The sequence below is a fragment of the Rhinoraja longicauda genome, chromosome 26 (genome assembly GCF_053455715.1).
Source record: "Rhinoraja longicauda isolate Sanriku21f chromosome 26, sRhiLon1.1, whole genome shotgun sequence".
In the NCBI taxonomy this organism is placed as follows: Eukaryota; Metazoa; Chordata; class Chondrichthyes; order Rajiformes; family Arhynchobatidae; genus Rhinoraja; species Rhinoraja longicauda.
The window spans coordinates 33589601-33616892 of NC_135978.1; the positions used below are offsets into that span (position 1 = coordinate 33589601).

At 47.2% G+C, this 27292-nt stretch overlaps 1 protein-coding gene across 5 annotated transcripts in view; it reads left to right on the forward strand.

The window, feature by feature from the left end:
- Positions 1–27292, forward strand: part of sh2b2 (SH2B adaptor protein 2) — a 92733-nt gene that overhangs the window by 59441 nt on the left and 6000 nt on the right. For 4 of the 5 annotated variants that reach the window (XM_078422347.1, XM_078422344.1, XM_078422343.1 and 1 more), the window contains exons 8-9: positions 7501–7694; positions 19485–19656. In XM_078422347.1, the coding sequence (XP_078278473.1) occupies positions 7501–7694; positions 19485–19656 (366 nt within the window). Of the gene's footprint in view, positions 1–7500; positions 7695–19484; positions 19657–26842; positions 26969–27292 lie in introns of all 5 variants that reach the window. The other variant, XR_013548940.1, reaches the window with a different exon arrangement.

Here is a 27292-nt window from a genome sequence, read left to right on the forward strand (position 1 = left end):
CAAGCCCCGCGATCCGGGGCGGGCGAACACGCTGCACGTCGGGGCGGTCATGGCTCCCGACATTGAAGCCCCCGCCGAGCAGAGAAAAATCCCGCGGCCTATTTCAGGCCGTGCCGGACGGTGAAATGTTGCGTCTGGTTGAGTAACTATAGTAGGGCAAAGACTATTCCATGCTTTAATTGTGTGAGGGAAGAATGAATTGCTATACACATCTGTCTTGATAGCTGGTATCTCAAATTGAACATTAGAGGCAGATAACATGTTCCCAATGTTGGGGGAGTCCAGAACAAGGGGCCACAGTTTGAGAATAAGGGGTAGGCCATTTAGAACGGAGATGAGGAAGAACTTTTTCAGTCAGAGGGTGGTGAAGGTGTGGAATTCTCTGCCTCAGAAGGCAGTGGAGGCCAGTTCGTTGGATGCTTTCAAGAGAGAGCTGGATAGAGCTCTTAAGGATAGCGGAGTGAGGGGGTATGGGGAGAAGGCAGGAACGGGGTACTGATTGAGAGTGATCAGCCATGATCGCATTGAATGGCGGTGCTGGCTCGAAGGGCTGAATGGCCTACTCCTGCACCTATTGTCTATTGTCTATTGAATCGAATGCCCTCGTCTACTCCTGATAGGGTTGGGTTTGGTGTAGATGTGGTAATCTATGTCGAGCTGACCATTTAACATTTTGTAAAAACAGGTCAAGCAGTGGGCTTTATGTCTGTCTTGGAGAGTATTCCACCCCAATGTATGTAGAAGTTCGGTTACACTCGCTTCTCTCTCATAGATATTTGTAACAAATCGAGCTGCCTGTCTGGACACGTTCGATGGAAGAAATATTTTTATTTGTGTATGAATCCCATGCTGCAACTGCGTAGTCCAAATATGGTCTAACAAGGGTGAAGTATAACTTCTCCTTGATAGAAGTTGAACAATGATAAAAGTTGCGTCTCAGAAAATTTAGGACTCCTGTTGCTTTCACCGTTGCATGATGAGTCTGACCATTCCAACGTAGATCGTTCTGTAATTTGATGCCAAGATACTTGGTCTGTTTGGATTCTTCAATAGTGGCACCAAGGATATTATATGATGTTTCGCCTGGTTTCCTCCTCCTGGTGACACGCATGATTTCACATTTGGAAGGATTGAACTGCATCCCCCATTGTTGTGACCACGCAACCATAGTATCGAGATCTTTTTGGAGAGCATCTTTATCATCAGCTGACTTAATTGGACGGTACAGCAAACAATCATCAGCAAATAGTCTGGTTGTGCTTGTCACTTTCATGGATGTCATTAATGTAAAGCAAAAACAGATGAGGACCCAGTACTGTAGGCCCACTTAACACTGGATGCCAATCAGAGGTTTTTCCATTCACACACACGTGCTGAAGACGTTTTGTCAGAAAACTGGAAATCCATTGTTTCGTGTTGGAACGAACACCATAGAAGTCAAGCTTCTGAAGCAGTCTCTGGTGTGGGATGACATCAAATGCTTTAGAGAAGTCTAGTAGTACTAAATCCATGATGACATTGCTGTCAAGGTTCTTGGCCAGGTCATTTGTTGTCAGGATAAGCTGAGACTCGCATGATCTATGCCTCCTAAATGCATGTTGGTTCTCAGCAAGTATGCTATGTTTGCTAAGGTGTCTCATCAGATTACTATCGATTATATGCTCCAGTAGTTTGCAGCAAGTGCTTGTTAATGAAACAGGACGATAATTAGCGGGGTTGGTGGTTGAACCCTTCTTAATGGTTCTGCAGTCAAGGAGGAAACGGAGGGCTTAAAGACCTTCCTGGTGGGGGATAGGGGTGTAGAGTGACTGGACATCCATAGTAAAGTGGGGGCCTGGAAAACGGAAGTAATTGAAGTGACGAAGAGCCTGTGAGGTGTCTTGGACATCGGTAGGGAGTGATTAGACCAGGGGTGATAGGATGGAGTCGAGGTAGGTGGAAATTAATTTGGTGGGACGCGATAGAGTTTGGCCGATAATAGGTGAACACAGGCGAGCGAGGGGTTTGATAAGCAGATTGTTGGACAAATGCCAAGGTTGAAAGGACAGGTTCGAGCACAAAAGGATAAGGAACTGCAAATTGTGAAGCTGGAGAAAGGAATGGGAGAAAGTCAGCCAGGGTTCAGGGGAGTGGAATAATATAATAATAATAATAATATTCATTTATTGTCATTGCAACGAGTACAACGAAATTAAAAAATAGCCAATCCTGACGGTGCGTACAAACATATATGCAATAAATGCAAAAACAAATAAATACATAAATACAATTATATTAAGTACAAGATTTTTTAATGGTGTTGCCTAGTGCAAAGGTAGTGTTCAGTTCTCGTATGGCCCTGGGGTAAAAACTGTTCTTAAGTCTGTTTGTTCGGGATTTGATCGACCTGAAACGTCGACCAGAGGGCAGATGAACAAACAGACGGTGGCCGGGGTGGGATGGATCTTTTATTATTTTGCCTGCTCTACTGAGGCAGCGTAGGCTGAACAGGTGCTCCAGGGAGGGCAGTGAGCAGCCGATGATCTTCTGGGCCGTCGTGATGACCCTCTGAAGGGCCTTCCTGTCCTTTTCTGAGCAGCTGGCGTACCATGTGGTTATACAGTATTCCAGCACACTCTCGATGGAGCAGCGATAGAAGGACAACATGAGCTTCTGCAGGTTGGTTTTCCTGAGGATCCTCAGGAAGTGGAGTCTCTGCTGTGCCTTCTTTACTGTGGTGATGGTGTTGGTAGACCAGGTAAGATCCTCTGCGATGTGCGTACCCAGGAACCTGAAAGCGGGTACCCTTTCCACACAGACCCCATTGATGTAGAGTGGGTCGTATTCTACACTGGTTTTTCTAAAGTCAATTATAAGTTCCTTTGTTTTGGAGGAGTTCGGGACCAGATTGTTCACTGAACACCATGCTGCCAGCCTTTGGATTTCATCCCTATAGGCTGTCTCATCTCCTCCTGAGATGAGTCCAACCACAGTCGTGTCATCCGCGAACTTGATGATGGTGTTGGTGGGATGGGTGGGGGCGCAGTCGTGAGTGTAGAGGGAGTAAAGGATGAGGCTCAACACACAGCCCTGTGGTGAGCCGGTGCTCAGTGTAATGGTGGAGGAGAGGTGAGGGCCTATTTTGACGGTCTGGGGGCGGTTGGTCAGGAAGTCCTTGATCCATTGGCAGATGGTTTGGGAAAATCCAAGGTCGGAAAGTTTGGTGACCAGTCTGCTCGGGATGACCGTGTTAAAGGCAGAGCTGAAGTCGAGGAAGAGCATCCTCACATAGCTCCCCTGGTGTTCAAGGTGGGTCAGTGCAGTGTGAAGAGCTGTGTCGATGGCATCCCCTGTAGACCTATTTGCTCTGTAGGCAAACTGGTGTGGGTCGAAGGTGGGTGGGAGGCTGGCTTTGATGTGCTGCAGGACCAGTCTCTCGAAGCACTTTGTGATGACCGAAGCACTGTGTGAGTGCTACCGGACGGTAGTCGTTAAGGCCGCTGATGACAGACTTTTTCGGCAGTGGGATGATTGTGGCGGACTTCAGGCAGGGAGGGATGGTGGATTTTAAAAGGGACAGGTTGAAGATTTTTGTGAAGACCTCAGATAATTGGTCTGCACATTCCTTCAGCACTCTGCCCGTCACACCATCGGGGCCAGCAGCTTTCCTGGGATTCACTGCTCTGAGCACGCGCTTAACATCATACTCCTGCACAGTGAAGGTGTTGCTGTCAGGTGCTGGAGAGGGTGTTATGTCTGCCACTGTAGCTTTCACCTCGAAACGAGCAAAGAAACAGTTAAGTTCCTCTGCCAGCGAGGCGTCGCCGTCGGCAGTCGTGCGGTTGCTGGTCTTGTAGTTGGTGATGTGCTGGATGCCTTGCCATACCCGCCGTGGGTCATTGTTGGTAAAGTGGTCCTCAATCTTCCTCTTGTAGGACGCTTTGGCATCCTTGATGCCTCTCTTCAGGTTGGTTCTAGCAGCACTGTATAGAGCTCTATCACTAGACCTGAAGGCGGTGTTACGGTCCTTGAGGAGAGACCTGACATCCTTTGTCATCCAGGGTTTCTGATTGGGATACAACTGGATGCGTTTGTCGACGGTGACATTGTCAACACAGTTTTGGATGTAGCAAAGTACAGTTGATGTGTACTCCTCCAAGTCCTGATCCTCAAAAATATCCCAGTTGGTCCTTTCGAAGCAATCCTGCAGCTGCGAGGAAGCTCCTTCAGGCCATGTCTTAACAGTCTTTATGGTGACTGGAGCTTTCCTCCTGAGTGGGGTGTATGCTGGAGTTAGGAATATGGACAGGTGATCTGACTGCCCCAGGTGTGGTAGTGGTGCTGACCTGAAACCCTTCTTAATATTTGAATAAACCTTGTCTAGTGTGTTTTTCCCCCTGGTAGCACATCTTATGTGTTGTTCAAGTTTCGGGAGAACTGACTTTAGGTCTGCATGATTGAAGTCCCCGGCTATGATGTGGGCTGCTTCTGGATATGTGCTCTGTTGTGAGTTTATTGCACCGAGCAGGTAGCCTAAAGCTGTGCTAGCGTTAGCATTCGGTGGGATGTAGACTGCTGTTACTATAACCCCTGTAAATTCGCGAGGAAGGTAAAAAGGCCTGCATTTAACTGTTAGGGACTCCAGATCAGGAGAACAGTGGCTATCTATGATTTGGATGTTAGTGCACCAGTTGTTGTGCACGTAAATGCATAATATGGTAGAGTTGCTGCCTTACAGCGAATGCAGCGCCGGAGACTCAGGTTCGATCCTGACTACGGGCGCCGTCTGTATGTATGTTTGTATGTTTTCCCCGTGACCTGCGTGGGTTTTCTCCGAAATCTTCGGTTTCCTCCCACACTCCAAAGTCGTACAGGTATGTAGGTTAATTGACTGGGTAAAATGTTTTTAAAAAATTGTCCCTAGTGTGTGTAGTAGTGTGTGTGTTAATGTGCGGGGTTCGCTGGGCGGTGCGGACTCGGTGGGCCGAAGGGCCTGTATCTCTAAAAAAAAACGAAAGAAAGGGGTGGAAAGGGGAGGGGGTTGTTTGTAAAAGTTGCCTAAAATTGGAAAATTCAACGCTCATACCGCTGGGGCGTAAAGAAAGAAAACTCTGTACATGGGAGATTGTGTCTTATGAATTTGATTTAGTTTATTTGAAGAGGTAACCAAAAAGGTTGACAAGGACAAGGCTGTAGACATCGTCTATTTGGACGTCAGCAAGTCGCATGGGGCCCAGAGGGAGGTAGCCAACTGCAGCAGTGTCGTGGTGCAAGGATATTTTCAGACTGGAGCTCTGCGATGAGTGGCGTACCTCAGGGATCAGTGCTGGGCCCATTGCGGTTTGTGGTTTATATCAATGATTTGGATGAGAGTACACAAGGCATGATTAATAAGCTTGCAGATGACAGTAAAGTGGGTGGTATTATAGATAGTGAAGATGGTTATCAAAAATCCAGCAGGCTCTTGATCAGCTGGGCAAGTGGGCTGAGCAATGGCTAATGGGGTATAATGCAGATCAATGTGAAGTGCTGCATTTTGGGAAGTCAAACCAGGGCAGCACCCTCACAGTGAATGTCAGGGCTCTGGAGAATGCTGCAGAGCAGAGGGATCGAGGCATGCAGGTGCATACATCCTGAAATGGCGTCTCGGGTCGACAGGGTGGTCAAGAAGGCTTTTGGTACATCAGTCAAGGTATACCATATAGAGGTTTGGACATGTCCAGATATGTTGCAATTGTACAAGACGTTGAGACATATCATTACAGCATTTAAAAGACACATAGACAAGACAGGAACAAATGGGCCAAATGCAGGCAAGTGGCTCTGGTTTAGATGGGACATGTTGGCTGGCATGGACGATATGGGTTGAAGGACCTGTTTCCGTGCTGAATGATTCGATGACGTCGCTGGTCAGTCATGAACTGATAAATGTTGTTAACTGAGTGTGTTGGAAGGAACTGCTGATGCTGGTTTAAACCGAAGATAGATACAAAAAGCTGGAGTAACTCAGCGGGACAGGCAGCATCTCTGCAGAGAAGGAATGGGTGACTTTCGGGTCGAGATCCTTCTTCAGACTGGTTAGGGATAAGGGAAACGAGAGATATAGACGGTGATGTGGAGAGATAAAGAACAATGAATGAAAGATATGCAAAAAAGTAACAATGATAAAGGAAACAGGCCATTGTTAGTTGTTTGTTGGGTGAAAACGAGCTGGTGCAACTTGGGTGGGGGAGGGATAGAGAGAGAGGGAATGCCGGGGCTACCTGAAGTGAGAGAAATCAATATTCATACCACTCGGCTGTAAACTGCCCAAGCAAAATATGAGATGCTGTTTTTCTCCAATTTTCGTTTAGCCTCACTCTGACAATGGAGGAGACCTAGGACAGTCTGTGTGGGAATGGGAAGGAGTAGTAAAGTGTTTAACAACCGGGAGATCAGGAAGATTCAGGTGGACTGAGCGAAAGTGTTCAGTGAATTGATTGCCCAGTCTACATTTGGTCTCGCCGATTCCACATATTGATCAACTGATACAGTAGATAAGGTTGGAGGATGTGCAAGTGAACCTCTGCCTAACCTGAAAGGACAGAGCCGAGGGAGGAGGTAAAGTGACAGGTGTTGCATCTTCTGTGGTTGCAGGGGAAGGTACCTTGGGAGGGGTTGATTTGGGTGGAATGAGTTAACCAGGGATTTGCGGAAGAAACAGTCTCTGCGGAAGGTGGAAAGGGGTGGAGATGGGAATATGTGACTCGTGTTGGGGTCCCATTGGAGGTGATAAAAATATTGGAGGAATATGTGTTGCATGCGACGGCTGATGGGGTGAAAGGTAAGGACTAGGGGAACTCTGTCTCTGTTGCTACAAGGGGGAGGGGGAGCAAGTGCGGAGCTGCGGGGTACCGAGGAGATACGAGTGAGGGCCTCAACCACGATTAGGAGAAGGGAACCCCCGTTCCCTAAAGAATGAGGACAGCTCCTGGTATGGAACACCTCATCTTGGGCGCAGATGCAGCTTAGATGAGGGAATTGGGAGTAGGGGATAGAGTCTTTGCAGGAAGCCAGGTGGGAAGAAGTGTAGTCGAGATAGTTGTGGGAGTCAGTGGGTTTGTAATGGACGTCAGTCAATAGTCTATTTCCTGTGATAGAGACTGTGAGATCAAGAAAGGGGAGGGAGGTGTCGGAGATGGTCCAAGTAAATTTGAGTGCAGAATGGAAATTGGTGGTGAAGTTGATGAGTTCTGCATGGGTGCAGGAGGTAGCACTGTGCAGTCAACATTGTACACGTGTGGTCTGGTTTGTTGCCAGCTGCCCAGGACTGCTGTGATGGTGGATTAGATCACCCTGTGCATCCCCACTTTGGAGCTAGAAACTTCTGGGAAGTTGGCTTGGGGCAGAGGTAGAGTTTTAGCTGTGCCTTCCAGTGTGGTTTGTGCACTGGGATGGTACGTGAACCTTGGCTGCCCTTGGCTGGGATGCTCGCATGCTCTGGATGTTTGCTGAGCCTGTGCCGTCTTTCCCTTCCTGCAGATGCGAAGGATCAGCCTACGGTGGAGAGCCAGCTCTGCAGCTACCCCTGGTTCCACGGGACATTGCCGCGGGTGAAGGCAGCCCAGCTGGTGCTGGCCGGCGGCAAGCGGAGCCACGGCCTCTTCGTCATTCGCCAGAGTGAGACGCGGCCGGGAGAGTACGTGCTCACCTTCAACTTCCAGGGGAAAGCCAAGGTAAGCGTCGACCCTGGGACCTCGACAGCACAGCCACCCTGAGGTAGACACCCCTACCCTGCTGCCGATTCATGGTTGATGCATTATAGAGAAATGCGGATGCCCTGTTTCAAATCTCACCTGAGGCAGCACAGTGGCGCAGCAGTAGAGTTGCTGCCTCACAGCACCAGAGACCCGGGTTCCATCCTCACTACAGGTGCTGTCTGTTTGCTGTTCGTACGTTCTCCCTGTGACCGCGTGCTTTTTCTCTGGGTGCTCCCACACACCAAAGACGTAGAGGTTTGTAGGATAATTGGCTTCGGTAAAAATTGTAAATTGTCCCTAATGTGTAGGATCGGGTTAGTGTACAGTGTGATTGCTGGTTGCCGTGGAGTCGGTGGGCCAAAAGGCTTGTTTCCACGCTGTATCTCTAAAGTCTAAATGCAGGTTCCTGGTTTAAAATCTCATGCTAGGCAAATCAACATGACCTTTAATCCTATTGACCCTCTTGAAGGAAATAGGCAGGACCTTCATTTAAAGTTGACAAATTTACAAGGGGCATGGAATATGTTCCTATGTATTCGGCCCATCGAGTCTACTGCACCAGTCACTCATGGCTGATCTATCATTTCCTCTTAACCCTATTCTCTTGCCTTCCCCCATAACCTTTGACACCCTTACTAATCAAGAATCTGTCAATCCCCACTTCAAAAAATACCCAGACTTGGCCTCCACAGTTGTCTGGCAGGAAGGTACGTGCTTTTATTCTGAGGCTGTGCCCTCGGGTTCTGGACTCTTCCGCTAGCGGTAACATCGTCTCCACATCCACTCTATTGCACTGTGCTTCATCACTGCCCATTTGAGTGAGCAGCCTCCTCCCCTCCCTCCCTCCCTTCCTCTCTCCCTCTCTCCATCCTGCCCTCTCTCCCCACAGACCTTCAAGGGGCAGGGTGCTTGAAAGATAGAACGAGTTTCCCACTGATTTTCATTTCAGATATATGTGCTATTTCAAATGATGGTTTATCCTGGTTAATGTTTATGGCAGCTAATGATGTTTTTCCATCAATTCACCAGATATTTGCCTGATTAAAATATGTTCAAAATTCAGAGAGCACAGGAATCTGGCGAGACCAAACATAGACTTGGCGACTGTGTCGCTGAACACTTGTGCTCGGTCTGCCTAGGCCTATGGGATCTCCCAGTTGCAAACCATTTCATCTCCCCTTCCCATTCCCGCACTGATCTTTCTGTTCTGGGCCTCCTCCGTTTCCAGAGTGAGACCGCACGCAAATTGGAGGAACAGTACCTTATGTTTTGCTTGGGTAGCTCACAACCCAGCGGTTTATCCATTGAATTCTCTAATTTTAAGTAACTTCTACTTTCACTCTCCTCCCGCCTTACCCCTTCTTCTGCTCCAGTCGTTTTAACAGTTCCACAGTTTTTCACATTGCTTCCCTCTTGCGATCACACATTCCCTAGCTAACAATGGGCCTACCAAGGCACCTGCCTGATTGAGGTCATGTGTGGCCGGCCTGGATTGGTCCTGGTCTTTTCCCGCCTCCAGCTCTTCATCCCCCCACCCCCTACTTTCAGTCTGACGACGGGTCCCAACCCGAAACGTCACCCATCGCTTTTTCTCTAGAGACGCTGCCTGATCCTCTGAGTTACTCCAGCACTTTGTGTCTATCTTGCAACCATTGCCTTTCAAAACAGGTATACCTTTTTGTAAGGCATGACCAGTCAGGGGAGAGCAGGAGCAGCAGTCAGGTCTGTGGCATCAGGTCTGGTTGTGAGGCACAGCAGGGAAGGCTGAAGTCAGGCAGAGCCACAGTAATTGGAGACGTTAGTTTGGTGGAACAGGCAGGAGATTCTGTGGCAGCAATCGAGACTCCTGGATGATGTGTTGCCTCCATGGTGCAGGGTCCAGGATGCCTGGATTAGAGGGTTTCTGCTACGGAGAGAGTTTGGATAAACGTGGATTGTTTTCTCTGGAACATTGGTAGCTGAGGAAAATCATCGAATAGTGTAGCGTGGAAACAGGTCCTTTGACCTGCCAAGTCCGCGCCAACCAACAATCAGTGTGTAAACTAGTTCTACACACTCGGGGCAATGTACAGAAGCCAATTGACCAACAAACCTGCACGTCGTTCGGATGTGGGAGTAAACCCAGGCGGTCAGGGGAGAACGTACAAACTCAGTAGAGACAGCACCCATAATCAGGATTGAAGCTGAGTCTCTGGTGCTGTGAGGCAGCAACTCTACCGCTGCACCACCGACTGCACTGCCCTGTACTGAGCTAATGTGGCATCTGTGCAATCTCTTGTGCCACTGCTTCAACTTGCTAAAAGGTTTGTTCTGTAGCACTTTATCGAAAGTGGCTGCACTTGGGTGAAGCTTTCTATCGAGAGTGAGCTATCCATTTCACCATCACCAATGACCAAGTTCAGTTAAAAGTTTGGCAACTGGGAGATCGCGTCGACCAAAGTGGACTGAACAGCTTAAACCCAGTCATATGAATATTGATTTCTCTAATTTCAAGTAGCCCTTGCGTTCCCTCTCTATCCATCCCTCCCCCACCCCAGTCGCCCTACTAGCTCCACTGTTTGCATCCATATATTCCTTCGTTATCACCTCTTCGACAGTTAACACTGGACAATTGTGGGCTCCACCTGTCCTTAATCATCGGTGCCAGTTCTGATTTGTACCTCCAGTTTCCCTCTCCCCTGACTCTCAGTCTGAAGAAGTTTTCTGACCTGAAACGTCATCTATTCCTTTTCTTCAGAGATGCTGCCTGACCCACGGAGTTACTCCAGCACTCTGTGTCTATCTTCCAAAATCTTTGTTGGCCACTAGTGCGGTGTCAGATGTCAGAGTGCAGAAGAAGTTTACCAGAAGGCCGTCTAGGTTAAAGGATATTAGCTGGAAGGAGAGGTTAGATGAATTTGGATTGTTTTCCCTGCAGCGAAGCCTGAGGGAGAAACCTGATAAAAAGTATATAAAATGATGAGAGGCATAGATGGGGTGGACAGTCAGAACCTTTGTCCCAGGGTGGGAATGTTTAACATTAGACGGCAAAGCTTAAGATGAGAGAGGCAAAGTTTAAAGGAGATATATGGGGCTAGTTTTTTGTTTAAAAAGAGGGTGGTGTGTGCCTGGCATGTGCTGCCAGTGGTGGTGTGTGCCTGGCATGTGCTGCCAGTGGTGGTGTGTGCCTGGCATGTGCTGCCAGTGGTGGTGTGTGCCTGGCACGTGCTGCCAGTGATGGTGTGTACCTGGCACGTGCTGCCAGTGGTGGTGTGTGCCTGGCATGTGCTGCCAGTGGTGGTGTGTGCCTGGCACGTGCTGCCAGTGGTGGTGTGTGCCTGGCACGTGCTGCCAGTGATGGTGTGCGCCTGGCACGTGCTGCCAGTGGTGGTGGTGGAGGCAGATATGATTGTGGCATTAAGAGACTTTTAGATTGGCACTTGGATACATGGGGAATAGAGGGATATGGATTATGGCAGGGAAGATTGATTTATCTTGGCATTATATTCAGCACAGACATTGTGGGCCGAATAGCCTGTTCCTGTGCTGGGCATGTAATGTAATAATAAGGAACTGCAGATGCTGGTTTATACCAAAGATAGACCAAAGGGTCATGACCCTTCAGACCAGAGTCTGAAACCCAAAACATCACAAATCTATTTTTTCCAGAGATGCTGCCTGACCCGCTAAGTTACTCAGCATTTTGAGTGTGTATTGTTCTATGTTCTTGGTGTTCAATGACTGTAGGACTGCAAATGTGTTTTTCTTTTTGGAGAGGTAACAATGGGATACAGGCAACTTGGCAAGTCCCGTTCCCACCGGGCCTGGGATACGAGCAGAGGGTGATGGTGGAGACTTGTTCTGTGAGAGCTTGTGACCACTGGTATACCTCTGGGTTTAGTGCTATAGGACCTGCGGTTTGTTATTTGCATTTAACAATTTGGATATGAATATAGCAAATATGATTTATAAGTTTGCAGATTATTTAAGAAACATTTGTTTCAGAAACATTTTGGACAGATACATGGATTGGGCAGGTTTAAAGGGATATGGGCCAAACGCAGGCAGGTAAGATTAATGTGGATGGGTCATGTTGGCCGTTGTGGGCAAGTTGGGCCGAAGGGCCTGTTTCCATGCCGTAAGACTCTATGACTCTGGATGAAACAAAAATTAGCAATGTTATTAATAGTGAGGAGAATGCTGTGAGGCTACAAAATGATATTGATTATTTGGTAAAATGAGCAGAGCAATGTCTGATGGAATTTCATCCTGATGAGTATTCTCTGGGATGGTCTGACATAAATCAGATGTAAAGGCACTGGGGAACAAAAGGGCAGTGGTGTACAAATCCAAAGATCCAGAGGGTAGCTGGTTGAGCCGCTGCTTCTCAGCGCCAGGGATGCAGGTTCAATCCAGGCCCCGGTGTGGAGTTTGCACGTTCTCCCAGTGACCACATGAATTTCTGCCGGGTGCTCTGTTCCCTCCCACATCCCAAAGACACGCAGGTATGAGAGGTTAATACTAGGAATAAAGTGGAATTCTCTGAAAAAACTGTCAGCCTCACCAAGGTCTGGAACATGCCAGATAAGTGAAACTTTCCTGTGGTGGTAAACTTTTCCCCACAGTAGTTATCAAGCTAGAGTACAGCGGTGAAGAGTAAGGAACAAGAGAGTGAAAGATAGACACAAAGTGCTGAAGTAACTCATCTCCTGCCTGAGAGAGTGAAAGGTTCAGAGGGGATCTCTGGAAGAATGTTTTCACCCAGTGGGTGATAGGAATCTGGAACACACAGCCTGAGGAGGTGGTGGAGACACGACCTCTTCCAGGAAGTATCTCGACCAGCACTTGAATTGCCAAGACAGTGGCTACAGACAAAATGAGATCAGTATAGATGTATATTTATTGAATAAATTGAATACATTTTATTAGCCAAGTATGTACACATACAAGGAATTGGCTTTGGTGCTTTGCTCGCAAGTAACAACACGAGATACAGTAAACAATTAAGAATTATACATTATAAGTTAAACATGTGAAGAATTAAATAAAATACCAGAGCACAAGGGGGCTGCAGACTTTTGGCTGTTGAGTAGAGCTACTGCTTGTGGGAAAAGCTGTTTTTATGTCTGACTGTGGCGGCTTTGACAGTCCGGAGTCACCTTCCAGAGGGAAGTGCTTCAGAGTTTGTGGCCAGGGTGAGAGGAGTCAGAGATGATTTTGCCCGCTCGCTTCCTGGCCCTTGCAGTGTACAGTTCGTCAATGGGGGGAAGGTTGCAGCCAACAACCTTCTCGGCTGATCGAACGATGCGCTGCACCCTCTGGATGCCATGCTTGGTGGCTGAGCCAAACCAGACCATGATGGAGAAGGTGAGGACAGACATATGGTGGCAGTATAGAACTGGACCATCATTGCCTGCGGCAGATTGTGTTTTCTCAGTTGCCGCAGGAGATATTAAACAAGAGATATTAAACAGGAGATATTAAACAATTTCTTTGGAGATATTAAACAATTTCTTTGGAGATATTAAACAATTTCTTTTCTTCGGTATTTACCGAGGAGAAGGATATTGAATTATGTGAGGTAAGCGAAACAAGTAGAGTAGTGATGGAAATTAGGAGGATTAAAGAAGAGGAGGTACGGACACTTTTGAAAAATATAAAAGTGGATAAGTCTCCAGGTCCTGATAGGATATTCCCTAGGACATTGAGGGAAGTTGGTGCAGAAATAGCAGGGGCTATGATGGAAATATTTCAAACGTCATTAGAAACGGGGATGGTGCCGGAAGATTGGCGCATTGCGCATGTTGTGCCCTTGTTTAAAAAAGGTTCTAAAAGTAAACCTAGCAATTATAGACCTATTAGTTTGACGTCTGTGGTGGGAAAATTATTGGAAAAGATACTTAGGGACAATATATATAATTATTTGGATAATCAAGGCCTGATTAGAAACAGTCAACATGGATTTGTGCCTGGAAGGTCATGTTTGACTAATCTTCTTGAATTTTTTGAAGAGGTTACCAGGGAAATTGATAAGGGCAAGGCTGTGGATGTTGTCTATATGGACTTCAGTAAGGCATTTGACAAGGTTCCACATGGTAGGTTGATTAAGAAGGTTAAATCAATGGCTGAATGGGAGATACCAGAGGGTAACGGTTGACAATTGTATGTCAGGTTGGAGGCCAGTGTCTAGTGGAGTACCCCAAGGATCTGTGTTGGGTCCACTGTTGTTTGTCATTTACATTAATGATCTGGATGATGGTGTGGCAAATTGGATTAGTAAATATGCAGATGATACTAAGATAGGTGGAGTAGTTGATAGTGAGGTAGATTTTCAAAGTCTACAGAGAGACTTGGGCCTTTTGGAAGGGTGGGCTGAAAGATGGCAGATGGAGTTTAATGCTGATAAGTGTGAGGTGCTGCATTTTGGTAGGACAAATCAAAATAGGACGTACAGGGTAAATGGTAGGGAATTGAGGAATGCAGTGGAACAGAGGGATCTGGGAATAACTGTGCATTGTTCCCTGAAGGTGGAATCTCATGTGGATAGGGTAGTGAAGAAGGCGTTTAGTATGCTTGCCTTTATAAATCAGAGCATCGAGTATAGAAGTTGGGATGTAATGTTAAAATTGTACAGGGCATTGGTGAGGCCGAATCTGGAGTATGGTGTGCAGTTCTGGTTGCCAAATTATAGGAAGGATGTCGACAAAATGGAGAGGGTACAGAGGAGATTTACTAGAATGTTGCCTGGGTTTCAGCACTTAGGCTACAGAGAGAGGTTGAACAGGTTGGGTCTTTATTCTTTGGAGCGTAGAAGGTTGAGGGGGGACTTGATAGAGGTTTTTAAAATTTTGAGAGGGACGGACAGAGTTGACGTGGGTAGGCTTTTCCCTTTGAGAGTGGGGAAGATTCCAACAAGGGGACATAGCTTCAGAATTGAGGGACAAAGGTTTAGGGGTAACATGAGGGGGAACTTCTTTACTCAGAGGGTGGTGGCTGTATGGAATGGGCTTTCGGTGGAAGTGGTGGAGGCTGGCTCGATTTTATTATTTAAGAGTAAATTGGATAGGTATATGGATAGAAGGGGATTAGAGGGTTATGGTCTGAGTGCAGGTAGATGAGACTAGGTCAGGGAGAATGGTCGGCGTGGACTGGTAGGGCCGGACAGGACTGTTTCCATGCTGTAGTTGTTGTATGTTATATGTTATAAGTACATCCTCTGTTGGGCCTTTTTGACTGTGGAGTCAATGATGGCCTCCCATTTAAGGTCCCTGGGGATGATGGAACTTAAATGACTCCGCAAATGTGACTGTGGTGTTGTTGGTGGTGAGTGGGGGGAGGGGAGGGGGAGCTCTCCTAAAGTCTACAATCAATTCCACTGTCTTAAGAGCATTGAGCTCCAGGTTGTTGCGATGGCATCAGGACATGGCAGTTGGTATGGACATGACGGGTCAAAGGGCCGGTTTCTGTGGGCTTGGCACCAACTGGGTGCCTGGCACCAGCAGTGGGGCCTGGCACTCTATTACTGACCACGTACAAGGTGTGTGATACTCATCAGGAAGGCTGGCTCCGTCCTGGGGAGCGGAGTTGGATTCACGGGAGATGGTCTTGGAGAGAAGGATGCTCCTCAAACTGTGGAGCATCTTGGACAATACAGCTCACCCCCTCTATGAAACACTGGTCAACCTGAGGAGTACCTTCAGCAACAGACTGGGTCCACCAGGATGCAGGACAGAATGCCACAGGAGATCCTTCTTCCCTGTGGCTATCAAACTACAACTCCTCCCCCTTCTGTCGTGCAGTAGACTGACTCCACTCTCTCCCTTCCCCAATCTTTGCACATCCCCAATCCTTTCCCCTTGTCACTTTAATTTCCTGTTTCATGTATCTTGGTGTGTTTTATAACTGTTGGCAGACCAATTTCCTTCCTGGGATAAATAAAGTTCTATGGTAACATATCGTATACAGGCTAATGTGCCAGAGGTGTGAAAAATGATCAGTTGGCAGGTTCGTGTAGATACGCTGTTTTTCTGATGGTCGGAAGAGGTAGGGAAGAGGTAGAGAATGTAAAGGACGGGACCTACAATGAGAGAGCTTACTTTTTATCCAGGGCAGTGTGGTGTGCAGTGGGTAGCACTGGCATGCGACTCCATAAATCCGCGTTCAATCTGGACTATTAGTGTTCTGCATGGAATTTGTACGTTCTCAACGTGTGAGGCAAGAATGGAGATGCGGGGGCCTTGATGAAGATCTTTGTATCCTCTCTAACCACTGAGAGGTCCCAGGGGACTGGAGAGTAGCTAATGTTGGTCCTTTTGTTTGAGAAGGGAAATAAAAATAATTCAGGGAATTATAGGCCGGTGAACATCACATCAATTGTAGTGAAGCTATTGGAGAGAGTTCTCAGGGATAGTATTTACAGGACAGTTCAGCACAAGAACAGACCTTTGGCCCACAATGTCTGTGGCCATCAGCACTACTCGTGTGGACCGATGGTCTCGATGCCACCTGTACACCACCACATCTGTCTACAGTGTACAGATATAGGATCAAGGTAATAACATTTAGTGCAGATAAAGTCCAGGTAAAGTCCAATTAAAGATAGTGCAAAGGTCTCCAATGAGGTCAATGGTAGATCAGGAACACTCTCTGGTTGGCTTTGTGCATGGCAGGTCGTGTCCTACTAACTTGATTGAGTTTTTTGAGAGGTAGATAACGGTGATTGATGAGGATAGGCAGTGGATGTTGTCTACAGTGACTTCAGTAAAGCATTGACAAAGTCTGTCATAATGAGGTGATCTTAAACCTAAGTCCTCTGGTTCTTAATTCTCTGCTCTACATTTTCCCTTTCCAATCTCCTCATGAATTATATACCTCTATAAGATCACCTTTCAGTTTCCTGTGCCTTTTTTGCTGTCCCAAATTCCTCTGGTATGCTCCACATTCCCCTAAACTCCTCCAGGAATACACTTGATCCCAGTTGCCTATACCTGACCCACGCATCCTTTTTCCTGACCAGAGCCTCAATTTCTCTTGTCATCTAAGCTTTCTTACTCCTTGCCCACCTTACTCCTTCCCACCTGCCTTGCCCTTCACTCTAACAGTGTAGCCCTTCGCTCTAACTGCCTTGAACTCTCACTATCAATTTTTTCAAACATCCCACTTTCTCAAAGTCTCTTTGCCCGCAAACAACCTACTCCAATCAGCTTGAGCAGGTTCCAGTCTAATACCATCAAAGATGGCATTGCCCAAGTTCAAAACTTTATCTTGTGGGCCTGCCCTGTCCGTATCCATAACTATTTTAAAGCTAATAGACATGGGGTTGCCAGTCCCAAAAGGCTCGTCCACGAACATTTCAGTCACTTGCCTTCCCAATTTCCTCAGAGTTGGTGAAGCTTTGCCTTGCCCTCTGCATATTGCCTGAGGAATCTTTCCTGAACACATTTGACAAATTTCATCGATTAAGCCCTTGGCACCATGATAGTCCCAGTCTACATTGAGAAAGTTAAAATCCCCTACTATGACAAAATTATTAGTCTTGCAGCCCCGACAATCTCATGGCATATTTGTTCTTCTAATTCCCGTTGCCCATTTAGGGGCCATAAATACACTCACAACAAGGTGAGTGTATTCCCTTTTTTATTTTATTTTCAGCTCCACCCCATATAGCCTCACTGGACAAATCATCAGTAATAGAAACATAGAAACATAGAAAATAGGTGCAGGAGTAGGCCATTCGGCCCTTCGAGCCTGCACTGCCATTCAATATGATCATGGCTGATCATCCAACTCAGTAACCTGTACCTGCCTTCTCTCCATACCCCCTGATCCCTTTAGCACAAGGGCCACATCTAACTCCCTCTTAAATATAGCCAATGAACTGGCCTCAACTACCTTCTGTGGCAGAGAATTCCACAGACTCACCACTCTCTGTGTGAAGAAATGTTTTCTCATCTCGGTCCTAAAAGACTTCCCCCTTATCCTTAAGCTGTGACCCCTTGTTCTGGACTTCCCCAACATCGGGAACAATCTTCCCGCATCTAGCCTCTCCAACCCCTTAAGAATTTTATATGTTTCAATAAGATCCCCCCTCAGTCTTCTAAATTCCAGCGAGTATAAGCCTAGTCTATCCAGTCTTTCTTCATATGAAAGTCCTGCCATCCCAGGGATTAATCTGGTGAACCTTCTCTGTACTCCCTCTAAGGCTAGAATGTCTTTCCTCAGATTAGGAGACCAAAACTGTACACAATACTCCAGGTGCAGTCTCACCAAGGCCCTGTACATCTGCAGCAAAACCTCCCTGCTCCTATACTCAAATCCTCTTGCTATGAATGCTAACATACCATTCGCTTTCTTCACTGCCTGCTGCACCTGCACGCTTGCTTTCAATGACTGGTGCACCATGACACCCAGGTCACGTTGCATCTCCCCTTTTCCTAATTGGCCACCATTCAGGTAATACTCTGCTTTCCTGTTCTTGCCGCCAAAGTGGATAACCTCACATTTATCCACATTATATTGCATCTGCCATGCATTTGCCCACTCTCCTAATCTATCCAAGTCACTCTGTAGCCTTCTAGCATCCCCCTCGCAGCTAACACTGCCACCCAGCTTCGTGTCATCCACAAACTTAGAGATATTGCAATCAATTCCCTCGTCCAAATCATTAATATATATTGTAAATAACTGGGGTCCCAGCACTGAGCCTTGCGGTACCCCACTAGTCACTGCCTGCCATTCCGAAAAGGACCCGTTTATTCCTACTCTTTGCTTCCTGTCCGCAAACCAATTCTCTATCCACCTCAACACTGAACCCCCAATACCGTGTGCTTTAAGTTTGTACCCCAATCTCAGACTACTGCTGTGACATCTCCTTAATCAATAAAGCAACTCCCCTTCCACTTTTACCTCCATCTCTATCTCTCCTGCAGCACCCATACCCTGGAACATTAAGGTGCCAGTCCTACTCCCTTTGCCAGGTTTCCGTGACGACCATAATGTACCAATCCACGCCCTGAGTTCATCCGCCTTACCCATCAGGCCTCTTGTCTTCCTCACACACTGCTATGCTCCTGCCTATTCTGTCCACTCAACCTGCTTTGTTTCCCTTCCCTACCCTCCTGCATGGGATCCCATTCCATCAATTTTGTTTAAACCCTGTGTGGTGCCGAGGTTTACCCCGTGTCTCTACAGTTTTCTCCCACATCCCACAGGGGCAGCACAGTTGTTGCCTTACAGCGCCAGAGATCCAGGTTTGATCCTGACTACGGGTGCTGTTTGTACGTTCTCCCCGTGACCACATGGGTTTTCTCCAGGTGCTCCCGTTTCCTCCCACACTCCAAAGACGTACAGGTTGATAAATTAATTGGCTCCATTAAAAATATTGTAAATTGTCCCTAGTGTGTAGGATAGTGCTTGTGTACGGGGTGAGCGCTGGTCAGCGCGGTCTCAGTGGGCTGAAGGGCCTGTTGTATCTCAAAAGTCTAAAGTCTAATCTTAAAAATACACGATTACGTTAATCTGCCCGTATACATTGTCTTTAGTGTGGGTAAGTGGAAAAGAATCAAAGTGGCAGGTGAGGAGATGCGAGAGGGGGCATGGGAGTGATTGGTTGATCTGCTAGGAGCTGGTGTGTAGATTTGATGGGTGACTGAAGGCGGTGGGTGGAACAGAGCATGGCGACACAGCAACTGTGCCAGGTTGACTGCCTGACAGATAAATACTGAGCCGTTTCCTTTTGCCCAAGTAGTAACTGCAATTTTATTCTGATATTCTTTCTGATTTCCTCAGCACCTGCGCCTGTCGGTGAATGAAATAGGCCAGTGCCACGTCCAGCACCTCTGGTTTCAGTCCATCCTTGATATGCTCAAACACTTTCACACCCATCCCATTCCCCTGGAGTCAGGAGGATCTGCCGACATCACGCTCCGCACCTACGTCCTGGTCACGCAATTCTTCTCAGGTACGTTCTGCAAAGCTCGCTGCGGGGTGTCTGTGCTTAAATTATAATGTTTGTGAATTATTGATCAGAATAACTCTGGATGTTTAAGGCTCCACCAGTCATCGCCCACCTTCTGTCGGCTGTGAGCATAATTGCTGCTGGATTGGGTGCATTATTGATGTGAATTTAAATGCAGTAAACCCAGGCAATAATGGACCTCCATATAGCGGATTTTGGTTATAGCGGACCGAGGCTCCTGGTCCACCGTTCCGCCACTTCTGCCAGTTACCCAATGAGCTGGGGCCTTGTGGTGGGAGCTTCTGGTTGTGGGAGGGGAGAGAGCGAGCAACATGAAGTAGCGGCTCGTCTCTGGTGCACCACATGTGGGGCAGCTCCCCAGCCTGTGAATTCCCACTTGTTTAGGCCCTCCATTGTTGCGTTTCTTCCCTCCCTGCAACGGGTTCAACTTTACCTCCCCACACTTGGTTGTGGTGGACGATCGGCAATAACGGACACTATTTTCCTGCCCCGTGTTTCGTTATTGCGAGGGTTTTCTGTAATCAGTGGGTATTTCCCGCCTTCTTTGTCCAACGTTACTTTTAGCTGGCTGACCAACCCATATAGAACTTACAGGCAGGGACTTTGGCTTACAATGTTCGTGCCACAGATGATACCACGATAAACTGATCTTATCTGCCTGTATCCATATCCCTCTCTTCCCTGCGTTTCCATGTGTCTATCTAAAAACCTCTCAAATGCCAGAGTTGTATCTGTTGTGACCACTCCTGGCAGTGCGTCCAGGCCCCACCACTCTGTGCGTCCAGGCCCCATCACTCTGTGCGTCCAGGCCCCACCACTCTGTGCGTCCAGGCCCCACCACTCTGTGCGTCCAGGCCCCACCACTCTGTGCGTCCAGGCCCCACCACTCTGTGCGTCCAGGCCCCACCACTCTGTGCGTCCAGGCCCCACCACTCTGTGCGTCCAGGCCCCGTACATCTCCATGAAACCTTCCCCCTCTCACCTTATAACCATGCCCTTTAGTGATGGACATTTCCATCCCGGGGAAAAGGTTCTAACTTCTACCCTATCCATGCCTCTCATCATTTTATAATCTACTATCAGGTCTCCCCTCAACCTGTGACATTACAGAGAAAACAATCCAAATCTGTCCGACCTCTCCCTGTTGCTTGAAACACTCTAATCCAGCCACATTCTGGTAAAAATGTGTAGGAAAGAACTGCAGATGCTGGTTTAAATCGAAGATAGACACAAAATGCTGGAGTAACTCAGCGGGACAGACAGCATCTCTGGAGAGAAGGAATGGGTGAAGGAATGAGAGAAGGAACAGTCTGAAGAAGGGGCTCAACCCGAAACGTCACCCATTCCTTCTCTCCAGAGATGCTGCCTGTCCTGCTGAGTTACTCCAGCATTTTGAGTCAACATTCTTTTGAATCTCCTTTGCACCCTCTCCAAAGCCTCCACATCCTTCCTATAATGGGTGACCAGAACTGCACACAATACACCAAACTGCAGCCTAACCAAAGTCTTATAGAACTGCATCATGTCCTCCTGACTCTTATATTTAATGCCCCTAGCAATGAAGGCAAGCATACAATATGCCTTCTTTACCAGCCTATCAACTACATGAGCTGCCACCTTCAGTGAATTATGAATTTGGACTCCAGGCTCCCTCTGCACATCAATGCCGCTAAGTTTCTTGCCAGTAACTGCAATTGCCTTATCTTCAACCTGCATCACCTCATAGTTGCTCAGGTTAAACTCCATCTGCCATTTCTCTGCCTATTTCTGCAGCTGATCTATACCCCACTGTATTTTCTGACAGCCATCCTCACTGTCTGCAAATCCCCTAATTTTGGTGTCATCAGCAAACTTACTCACCAACCAATCTACATTTACATAAAAAATCACCCACTACAACAACCCTGTGGTTCTTGCATCCTTCCATAATCTGTATACATATCCGATCCTCTATCTCCCACTGGCTATTATGTGGCCTATAATATAATCCCATGAGAGTAATTGCTCCTTTCTTATTTTTGAGCTCAACACACATAACGCCTCGGTAGACGTACCCTCCAGTACGTCCTCTCTGAGTATCGCCGTGACATTCCCCCTCATTACCAAAGCAACTCCTCCACCTCTTTTACCCCCCTCTCTATCTCATCTGTAACATCGAAACCCAGGCACATGGAGCTGCCAGTCGTGTCTTTCTCGCAAACAAGTTTCCGTAATGGCCACAACATCTTTATTCCAAACTCTAATCCAGGCTCTACCTTCATCAGCTTTATCCACAATACTTACATTAAAGTAAATGCACATTAAATTGCCATTAATTATCCCCATATTCATGAACCACTCCCTGTCTGTCCTTCCTTTGAGGCTTACTTGTCATAATCTCCACTTTCTCATCATGACCTGTTGCTCTGCTTCCCACCCCCTGCCATTCCCACCCCGCTGCCTGCAGAGAACGCTCCGCTCCTTCGGTGGCAGCCAATCGGTGGCAGCCAGTGCCATCTTCTTCGCTGCCGTCCTGGGGGTGGAGGTGGATTCAAGGGAGATGGTCTTGGAGGGGAGGATGCTCCTCAAACTGCGGAGCATCTTGGACAATACAGCTCACCCCCTCCATGACACACTGGTCAACCTGAGGAGCACCTTCAGCAACAGACTGGTTCCACCAAGATGCAGCACAGAACGCCACAGGAGATACTTCTTCCCTGTGGCTATCAAACCGTACAACTCCTCCCCCTGCTGTCGTGGGTAGACTGACTCCCCTTCCCCTCCCCAATCCTTTCCGCTCGTCACTTTAATTTCATGTTTCATGTATTTTGTGTTTTTAATGACTGGGCAGATCAATTTCCCTCCTGGGATAAATAAAGTCCTATCGTATTGTATTCTAGTTTAAACCCTCTCAAGTAGCTCTAGCAAACGTCCCTGCAAGGATGTTGGTGCCCCTAAAGATCAAGTGTGACCCATCCCTCACGTACAGGTCACCTCTGCCCCAGATCCCATATTCCTCTGTCCCTTTCTTATCCATGCACCTGTCTGAATGCATTTTAAACATCATAATGGTCCCCACTTCCACAGTTTTCTCTGGCAACCTGTTCCACATTACCACCACCTTCTGCAAACACTGCCCCTCACATCTCTTACATTTTCCCCTCAGTTTAAATGTATGCCCTCTAGTTTTAGACTCCCCCACCCTGCAATAAAAGAGGTGGCCACATGATAACATCCTGGTGAATCTCTTCTGCAAGTTTCTCCAGCTTAATCCCATCTGTCTGAGCACAACTACGAGTGCAGTGCCCCTCAATGACTTGCACACTCTCAGTCTGAGTCACAACTCAACTCAATGTCCTGAGTAAATAAGGGAAGCATGTCAAATGCCTTCTTCACCATCTTGTCTACCAGTGTCGCCACTTTCAAATAACTATGTGCTTATACTCCCCTGTGCCTCTGTTCTGCAACACACGCCAGAGCCCTCCCATTTACACTGTGTCCTTCTGATTTCACTTACCAAATTGCAACACCCAGCAATTGTCCAGGTTCAATTCCATCTGCTGCTCTCTACTTCCTTAGTTCATATAAATCTCTTTGGAATTTTCGAGAGCCTTAGAAAGAAATGGAAACACAGAAAAATTGGTGCAGGAGAAGGGCATTCGGCCCTTTGAGCCAGCACTGCCATTCAATACGATCATGGCTGATCATCCAGAATCAGTACCCTGTTCATTGGCCACTACACTAAAACATTTGGTGTCATCCGTAAACTTATTAACAACGTTGTCATCCAAATGTTTAACTTGATGATGGGCAGCATGGTGGCACAGCGGTTGAGTTTAGTTTAGAGATACAGTATGGAAACAGGCCCTTTGGCCCACCGGGTCCGCGCCGACCAGCGATCACCGCACATTAACACTATCCTACACCCACGAGGGACAATTTTTACATTTACCAAGCCAATTTACCTACAAACTTATACGTCTTTGAAGTGTGGAAGGAAACCAAATATGTCGCAGAAAACCCACGCAGGTCACGGGGAGAACGTACAAACCACGTACAGACAGCACCCGTAGTCTGGTTCAAACCCGGGTCTCTGGCGCTGCATTCACTGTAAGGCAGCAAGTCTACTGCTGTGCCATCGTGACCCCACTGCCTTACTGCGCCAGAGATCTGGGTTCGATCCTGACTACGGGTGCTATCTATACATTCTCCTCATGACTTGCGTGGGTTTTCGCCAAGATCTTTGGTTTCCTCCCACACTCCAGAGACGTACATTTGTATGTTAATTGGCTTGGTATAAATGTAAAATGTAAAAAATAAAATTCCTTTGTGTGTGTAACATATTGTTAATGTGCGGGGATTGCTGGTCGGTGCGGACTTGGTAGGTCAAAGGGCCTGTTTCCGCGCTGTATCTCTAAACTAAACTAAACTAAAATAACAGGGGACCAAGGAACTGATCCCTTTGGCACTCCACTGGTCAGTCTTCAATCTGAATAACATCTCTGCACTCGCCACCATCCGACCACCAAGCCTAGCACATCGTGAGTCCCATGTAATTAACCTTCTGGACTAGCCTACCATGTGGGACTTGATCAAAGTCTACCTCTTCCACAGCCAACAATGGCCCATTGTGGGCTCCACCAGTCCTCAGTCATCGGTGCCGGCTCTGATTTGTTCTGCACCTTTTCATGCCTCTAGTTTCCCTCTCCTCTGACTCTGTCTGAAGAAGGGTCTCGACATGAAACATCACCTATTCCTTTTCTTCAGAGATGCTGCCTGACCCGCACTTTGTGTCTATCTTCTATGTCTGCTCATATCAGGCAAGGTGTTCCTCTGGTGGCAATAACTCAACTCTCTGCAGCACCAGGAGTTCCATCATCTGGAGGTTATACTTGTGCCCTCCCAGCCAAAGCTTCCCCGAAGGCAACGACAGAGATCAACTATAAGTGCTGGAGTAGCTCAATGGGTCAGGCAGCATCTCTGGAGAAAAGGTGATGGGCGACGTTTTGGGTCGGGACCCTTCTTCAAACTGAAAGTAGAGGGTTGGGGGGCGGAGGGGGAGTGGGGGAGGGGGAGTGTGAAGAGCTGGAGGTGAGGAAAGACCAGACCAATCAGGGCTGGCAGCAGATGACCTTAGGCTGGGTGGTGCCCTGGTGGGCCCATTGTTGGCTCAGGAAGGTGTGATCTCAAGAGGAAAACAATGTGGAGCACTGGTAAAGCGACTGGGGTAGGGGCAAGGGGTGAGGGGAGAAAGTAGAAGTTACTTAAAATTAAATACTTAATACTTGTGCCCCCCCCCCCCTTATCACCTACTTTCAGTTTGAAGCACAGTCCTGATCTGAAACATCATCCAAACCTTTTTCTCCAGAGATGCTGTGTGACTTGCTAGGTCACTCCTGCATTTTGTGTCTATCTTTGGCATAAACCACCATCTGAAGCTCCTTGTTTCGACATTTCAACTACAAGACTGTTGGTGGTTGAAAAATGATGTAGCTTTCAGTAAATGCTGAACAATGTTAAGGCTTACCCAAGTATTAATCTCCCCATGGAACTAATGGGTCCTGTATTCCACACACTGTTCCTTTCACTGCCCACAGGAAGCTGTATCGGTCAGTGCCGCCTGCTCCCTGTCCAGACTTGGCTCAAGTGAGACAAAATGCTGCAGTAACTCAGCGGGTCAGACAGCATCTCTAGCAACAAAAAAAGGAATAGAAAAAACAAGTAACGATGATAAAGGAAACAGGCCATTGTTAGCTGTGGCCTAGGTGAGAACGAGTTACAGACAATGAGACTCAACAAGACAACTTTGAAGCTAATACAACGACTTGGGTGAAGGAGGGATGGAGAGAGAGGGAATGTAAGGGTTACTTGAAGTTAGAGAAATCAACTAATCATACCACTGGGCTGTGAGCTGCCCAAGTGAAATATGAGGTGCTGTTCCTCCAATTTGCATTTGACCTCACTCTGAAAATGGAGACCTAGGACAGAAAGATCAGTGTGGGAATGGGAAGGGAAATTCAAGTGTTTGGCACTCATTGTTTCATTATCTGTACTTGTTCTCACCTAAGCCACAGCTAACAATGGCCTGTTTCCTTTATTGTCGTTACTATTTTTGCATATCTTTCATTCATTTCTTCTATATCGCTCTACATCACTGTCTATATCTCTAATACCCTTTCACCTAACTCTCAGTCAGCAGATGGGTCTTGACCTGAAACGTCACCTATTCCTTTCCTCCAGAGATGCTGCCTGACCTGCTGAGTTACTCCAGCATTTTGTGTCTATCATCGGTTTAAACCAGCATCTACAGTTCCTACACATTTTGCCTGTTTGTTGGTTCTCAGCCTTGCCTTTCAGCGTCCACTCGTGGCTAACAATCCTGTTCTTTTTTATTATTGATCTACTTCATTTAACGGACAGTAAGTGCACAGTGTTTATATTGCAGGGTGGTGGTTTGAGTCGTGCCATTGTGTTAATGAACCACCGTTGATACATGTCAACTCAGCAAGTGACCTGCTTAAGCCAAATTCATGGATGAGGTCTGTGAATATAGTTGGCAAGTCCATATTACTTTGTAAGAAGGAACTGCAGATGCTGGTTTAAACTGAAGATAGACACAAAAAGCTGGAGTAACACAGCGGGACAGGCAGCATCTCTGGAGAGAAGGAATGGGTGACGTTTCGGGTCGAGACCCTTCAGTCTGCAGAAGGGTCTCAACCTGAAACATCACCCATTCCTTCTCTCCAGAGATGCTGCCTGTCCTGCTGTGTTACTCCAGCTTTTAGTGTCTATCTAAGACTACACTACTTCATGGACAAGATCGAGCCACAGCTGGAAGTCCTGCTCAGCAGTTCCAGCAGTGTGATGCCATGTAGCCAATGATGCCAAAGGAGAGCAACACAACTGAAGCCACCAAGAGGAGTGGATCAGAGGTCACCAACATCATACAGCTTCACAATGAACTCAAAGATAAGTCAAAGATCTCACAATCGAGTGCAAGATAACCACAAGCCATTTATGGTCAGGGAGGAACACTCTCTCAAGGAACACTCATTCACATGAAACAGTTTTGAGGATGTCGTAGTTTAGGAAATGCAAGGCAAGATAATGTAAATTAAATTCCACATGCCACAATGGCAAAGGGAATGAAAGGGCCTGTCCTTAATTCACACTGTTTTTATATTTAAAGGCAATATTTGTACAAAATAGGACAGAGTGCAACATAATTGGACCCTCTCCCAGACCCTGAAGAGATCTTTATTGATTTATTTGGGAGGGAGCCTCTCAAAGGCCTTGGGATGCAGAGTTTGGAGGGGTACGTATCACATTACTTAAATACTTCATGATATCTTACATCAACATGTCCATATGCACTGTGTTGAGTGCATAAAACTGCATGAAGTCACAGTAGCCTAACTGCATAGCTGTGCTTATATACCATACCACGTCATCTGCTATCTTCATAGAGCCTGGAGATCAAGGTGGATTCATGCTTCTAATCATCTACACCTCCATTGAATGACAGCACAGACACTGGCCCACCCAAACAAGAGGCTGGTCAGAGGGGCACAGAATTGGAGGCAAACCATTGACTTGGATCGGGAATTAGTTGCTGATAGGCGGAGAGAACTGGGTATGT